Source organism: Diadema antillarum, unplaced genomic scaffold (genome assembly GCF_040938485.1).
Source record: "Diadema antillarum isolate AM-2024a unplaced genomic scaffold, OU_Dant_1.0 seq00000481_RagTag, whole genome shotgun sequence".
NCBI classification, from domain to species: domain Eukaryota; kingdom Metazoa; phylum Echinodermata; class Echinoidea; order Diadematoida; family Diadematidae; genus Diadema; species Diadema antillarum.
Window position 1 is genome coordinate 833799 of NW_027271445.1, and position 6398 is coordinate 840196.

The window sequence follows — 6398 nt, forward strand, 5'->3', positions numbered from 1 at the left end:
CATTTTTCACTCTTTATTTCTTTCTCACTTTCAGTTATCATTCTTTTCTTTCCTCTATTCTATACTTTTTTTAGTTTTTTAGTTTTTTTTCATTCTACCTATTTTTTCTTCCTTTTTTTTTCCTTTTCCTATCTTACTCTCTCGCCCTCTTTCTCTTTTTCTTGCTGGGGCTGTCTATCTGTCTATCTCTCTCTCCTTATGTCAGGCTCTCTGACAAAGTTCTGTTTTACTGTTACAATGATATTACTTTCTCGTAGGCTATTGAGAAGTTCCAGGAGTGCATAGCATCCCAACACGAGTGGCGGCAGTTCCACCACCTGTGCTACTGGGAGCTGATGTGGTGCCACGCCTTCAAACTGGACTGGCAAATGGCAGCGCAGTATGCAAATAAGCTGTGTGAGGAGAGCAGGTGGTCAAAGGTCAGATGCCGTGCAATATTTGTATACAGCATGACTGCTTTTTACTTGTTTGTATTCTTACATTTGTGAGAAATATGGTAAAAACAAAAACAAAACAAAAATCAAAGGTTTTGTGTAACATTCAGGCACCTTTAAAAGATCCTAAGTACTGTAAAATGAGGAATGTTCATGTGCATTTCAATTTTGCTGATTTCACGAGAGCCAAGATTTGCAAAATTAAAATACGAGAAGGCCCTTGTCTGCACCATATGCATTGAATGCCAGAGGGACTTCACAAAATTTTCATGCCGTGAAAAAGGCCGTCGGCTCCAATTTTTGAAAATTTCATACCAATAAAATTTCATGTTTGACAGTAAGTAGATCACTGCTTATTAAGCGAATGACCCTTGTTGGTATTAATGAGTTTGTGTGTCATCGTGGTAAGATCCAAAAGTGCGCGTCGGTAAATCCAAAGTGGATGGAGTTCATACCTTTCGCAAGTGAGCTGATGACATTCATACTTTGCCACGTACTGTAAAAGCTGATATTTTCGCGCGACTAATTTTTCGCGCTTGGCCGGGTCAGAAGAGTTTCGCATGTTTTTAATTTGGCGGAATCAAGACATCACGCACAGGAACGCATGGCAAGCAAAAATATTCACGTGCTTTTATTTTCGCGCTAGTTTCTGGTTGCACGAAATGCGCGAAAATTTCAACACCGCGAAAATTTCCACTTTTACAGTAAATATCACAGAAATCAGCGCAGCATTTCAAGGAGAGATAGAAAGGTTCAGTATCACAACTGATTGACAAATTGCCCTTCATCAACAATAGTAAGCACCAATCATTCAGTGTTTTAGTAGTAGCCATGATAAGTAATAATGAACATACATACTTGGGTTGAATATGAACCAACGATCTCCTGATAACCGGACAAGTGTTGTATCTATGGACTAATGAGCTTCTGCCCAACAACCAGTGCTGGTTCTTTTCCTTATAATTGATTCAATATCATTCTGTAGTATGATACATGTACTCGTATTCTGATGCACAAATCTGTAATTTGAGTGCAATTTCTATCACCATCCAAATTCCACCAGGCTATCTACTTCCAGCTGCAAGCCAGCTTCCTCGCCATGTGTGAGGAGGAGGATGTGGAGAAGGTCAACGACCTCTTTGCTAAGGTCCCCACCCTCAAGCAGCGCATCGCGGGCAAATCCATTCCAATGGAGAAGTTTGCCGTCTCCAAGGCCAAGAAGCACATGGTGCATGGCACCAAGTATGCCCTAGCTGGACTAGTAAGCATGCCCTCGGCTTTTCATACCAATTTTTTTCTGTTTGATATGTTCGTGAGGTCAAAGGTTACATCCACTGCTTCTCTTTGTTGTAAACAAAACCAAAAAACCCCCATCAAAATGAACTGGTGGTTTTTGGGTTTTTTTTGGCAATGATTCTGTTATGTCATCCCTTCACTGGTGCATTTTATTATTTCAGTGCTGTCTTTCACTTTGTGTGTACGTGTGTGCATGTGTGTGTGTGTGTGTGTGTGTGTGTATGTGTGTGTGTTTGTGTGTGAATGTGATACTGGTACAGTTCTGTGGCAACTTGATTTTCCCGAATGTTTTATACCGTACCAGCAAGTACTCAGTCTGTTCCACGTTATTGAGAATTTTAATGAAAATGTCTCTTGGCATTCTACGTATGAAATATTTGGCAGAGTATGAATTGTAGCCAACCATGTTTGAGCCCATCTTTTCTCAAGAGAGGAAGAAGCATTTTTAGGTGATGTTATGAAAGATGATCACCACATGGATAGTGAGATAATCCCTGATTTCTGTGTTCTGTTTTTACTCAAAGGAGCTTGTATACATCTGGAATGGCTTTTCAATATTGGCCAAGAAGAAGGAATTGTTGGAACCATTTCTGCTGGTTACAGAATCAACTCTCCAACAGCTAAAGAAAACAAAGGGTAAGTGTTCGTCCATTCTTTGGGTAATCTCACTTTAAAGATCTCAGTGGGAGTTCATGTTCATTGGAGATTATACCATGAGATTGATAAGAGTGATGTGTCACTCACAAGAAAGTGGAAAAGTAGCACAAAGTCTTGTATGAGGGTCAGCTTTTCACCTGGACATACAGTTGTATCATTAATGTCAGCTACTAAGGCGGATCCATTATGTTTTTAGCTCACCTGAGCCAAAGGCTCAAGTGAGCTATTGCGATCGCCCTTCGTCCGGCGTCCGTCGTGCGTCGTGCGTCGTGCGTCGTCCGTCGTCCGTCGTCCGTCGTCCGTCGTGCGTCGTCCGTCGTGCGTCGTGCGTAAACTTTTTACATTTTCATCTTCTTCTTGAAAACCCCATGACCGATTTTCATCAAACTTGGCAGGTAGCATCCCTAGGGGGTTAGGAACTCAATTTGTTAAAATGGGCACCATGCCCCACCCAGGGGGCCCCCAGGGGGGCCCAAACCCCCCAAAATTAAGGAATCTGTAAAAATCTTCTTCTCTAGAACCAGAAGTGATAGAGCTAAGTTAATACTATGAGTTAGTACATTGATGACTGTAGTTTCAAGTTTGTTCATGGCAGAATCAGGGGTGCCCCCCTTGGGACCCAGGGGAGGGGGGTGGGGAAGGGTTCTAATGGGGCCTATTAAATTGTACATTTTCATCTTCTTCTTGAGAACTCCATGACCCATTTTCACCAAACTTGGCAGGTAGCATCCCTAGGGGGTTAGGAACTCCATTTGTTAAAATGGGCACCATGACCCACCCAGGGGGCCCCCAGGGGGCCCAAACCCCCCAAAATTAAGGAATCCGCAAAAATCTTCTTCTCTAGAACCAGAAGTGATAGAGCTAGGTTAATACTATGAGTTAGCACATTGATGACTGTAGTTTCAAGTTTGTTCATGGCAGAATCAGGGGTGCCCCCCTTGGGACCCAGGGGGGGGGGGGGGGGTGAGGAGGGGTCCTAATGGGGCCTAAATTGTACATTTTTATCTTCTTCTTGAGAACCCCATGACCCATTTTCACCAAACTTGGCAGGTAGCATCCCTAGGGGGTTAGGATCTCAATTTGTTAAAATGGGCACCATGCCCCGCCCAGGGGGCCCCCAGGGGGCCCAAACCCCCCAAATGAAGGAATCTTTAAGAATCTTCTCTAGAATCAGAAGTTATAGAGCTGAGATAATACTATGAGTGAGTACATTAATGACTGTAGTTTCAAGTTTGTTCATAGGAGATCCAGGGGTGCCCCTCTTGGGGGTAGGGGGGGGGGGGGTGGTTGGAAGGGTCCAAATGGGGGCCTGAATTGTACATTTTCATCTTCTTCCTGAAAACCTCATGATGGATTTTTGTCAAACTTGGCAGGTAGCATCCCTAGGTGGTCAGGATCTCAATTTATCAAACTGGGCACCATGCCCCACCCAGAGGGCCCCAGGGGGCCCCAATTCCCCCAAATTAAGGAATCTTGAAAAAATTGGGCCCTTATTGTACATTTTCATCTTCCACTTGAGAATGCCTCGTCAAATTTTGGTAGAGCTGTGAATAATTTAGATTAGTGACTGCGTAAAAGGTGAACTTGCGATACTCAGGTGAGCGCTAGACCCGCGGGTCTCTTGTTTAAGCATTCCATCACAATTTTTCCTTTCACTGAGACAATCATGGTGTCCCATAAACTTTTTTGATTAATAAGAGATATTATTATTTGTTGTGACCTGAAGAGAGAATTAGGTTTAATTTTCATTTTCACTTGTAACACATCATTTACAGAATGAAATGAAATCATGCTCAGAATGCTGTGATAAACCAGTGAAGGACCTCTGACCATGAGATGACAACTATTATGTTAGTACTCCTTCCCAGAAATTAACCCTGCTCAATTTTCCAGATCAGCTCTTGTTGCTCAGTCAGAAAATAAACCCTGCATGTCAGTGCTGGGTAAATGACTCCTTTGCAGATGCTTTCTGCACTTTGTGTGAGCTGCGAATGTGAATAATCTCTTATCTATCTTCCCATCCATGTTGCTATGTCAGGCAACGGAGGCAGCAGCTGCTACTGGGATGACTATAGCCTGGCCATGCTGCTAAAGGGGATGACACTGCGTCACCTGGCCAGACCCTCACAGGCTGAACTCTGCTTCCAAGAAGTCATCAGCAAGTGAGAAACCTGGCAATTGCTCCAAATATTTCAGCTCTGTGTAACTTCATTTAACCCACTGCATCCTGGGGAAATTTTGCTGCAGAATTCGTCACCTTGTGATCATTACATTGGCACCTCAAAATGTCACTGGTCTCATATTTAACAATGATCAGATGGAACTGGTTAATTCTTTATTTCTGCTTAAACTTGGAAAGAATTATACTGAATTTGCTAATATGGATGAAAAACAGGAACTTTTATTCCTGTAACAGATGTTGCTAATTTAAGATTCAACTATAGATATAGTGATGAAGAGGATTTCAAAAGTTGTGCACCCATAGCAAATACTTTGTATGAATATCACTAAGAAGTGATTCCAATGCATGAGGATCTTTTTATTCTATCTTGTTAAATGCTAACGTTGAATCAGGAGGATTTGATTAATCATGCAAAATATGTGCAATGCCCATTTCTGTGAATCTCCTTTGTTTGTTTCCCTTGTGGTCATTATGAATTTTAAGCAAATGAGATCTCATGCCCATGTGTTCGCTGAAGTGAATAGGAAATAGTGGACGTTCAAGAAAGACTTAAAACAAACAAAACCGTGGATCACTATGTGATAGCATCTGACACATGTGTATTTTCTCTGTAACCAGTAGCAATCCACTGATGCAGTTCGCTTGAGGTCGTGCCAAAAAATGAGAGACATATTCTCTGTGAGTTTGTATTTACCGTACAGATACCTCCTTGCTCATTCTCTCTCCCAGTGAAAAGGAGCTGGAGTATGACCACTATCTCGTCCCCTATGCCACGCTAGAGCTCGGCCTTCTCTACCTGCAGTATGACAGACTGCCAGAAGCCAAGACATTCCTCACTCAGTGCAGGTGGGTTCAGGAAAGGGAGTGTGTCCAATCTTCCTCAGTAAGATCATGTGTAGAGAGCATTCAAGATTAAGGGGAAGTGTTAACCAACACAGCTGCCAACTACTAGTAGTACTGTAAAAGTGCACACTTTCTTGTAAGTAATTTTTCATACTCGGCCGAGTAAGATGAATTCTGTATGTTTTTAATTCCAAAGAATCAAAACATTGAATAGTGTTACATAAAACAAGCAGAATGTAAGATGCACAAAAATTCCCCACACTGAATATTTCCACTTTTACAGTATCTTTTTAGTGCATATACAATTTGGCATGTTTTCTGTCACCTAAAGAACAAAAACTCTTATTCAATTTTCATTACGGAGTACTCAAAGATAAATGTCTTCCTCGATGGATATTTTCCCTACCATGTAATTGTTTTGGCAAGCATTCAACCCCTGGCTCTCGTTTCCTCTCCCTTGCAGGCATCACCACAAGAAGTATGTGCTAGAGAACAGGCTCCACTTTAAGATGCACGCAGCCCTGGAGAACCTGAAGACCAAGATGAGCAAGTCCCAGAACGGGGTCCAGGAGCCCCTGGACCTCGAGGAAGAGCTGTCGGAGGAGGCCCCGTCCGACGGACCGGCCGACGAACTGGCCCAGGAAGCTGCCGGGATGGAGGAGGTGGAGGAACAGGACTCCTCGTCGGGACCGAGCACCTCTCCCTCCCAGGATACCCTGAACTGAGGATGGTGTTTCCATGGCAACATGGTGAACAAGTGCATCATGTGAGCCTCCCAGAGGGGATACTGAACATCTCACCCCAATGGAACAGAAGGAGGAGGACCAAAGTGATGAGACTAGTGAATGTACTCAGAGCAAGAGAGGAACACTACAGGGTATAGAGAGATTAGCAATGCTGTGTAGTGGATCTTGCAAGTGATTGATTTTGAAAGAGAATGATGGTGTGTGGAGAAGGTAGATGAAATGGAAGCAATACACCTATGG

At 43.0% G+C, this 6398-nt stretch overlaps 1 protein-coding gene across 1 annotated transcript in view; it reads left to right on the top strand.

Moving 5' to 3' along the window:
* LOC139733512 (tetratricopeptide repeat protein 39B-like) overlaps window positions 1-6137 on the top strand; it is a 28735-nt gene extending 22598 nt beyond the window's left edge. Inside the window, exons 11-16 of the mRNA XM_071644321.1 lie at window positions 258-419; window positions 1498-1695; window positions 2255-2366; window positions 4426-4549; window positions 5299-5415; window positions 5876-6137. Of these exons, the coding sequence (XP_071500422.1) occupies window positions 258-419; window positions 1498-1695; window positions 2255-2366; window positions 4426-4549; window positions 5299-5415; window positions 5876-6137 (975 nt within the window). The remainder of the gene's footprint in view (window positions 1-257; window positions 420-1497; window positions 1696-2254; window positions 2367-4425; window positions 4550-5298; window positions 5416-5875) is intronic.
* The last annotated feature ends 261 nt before the right edge of the window (window positions 6138-6398 follow it).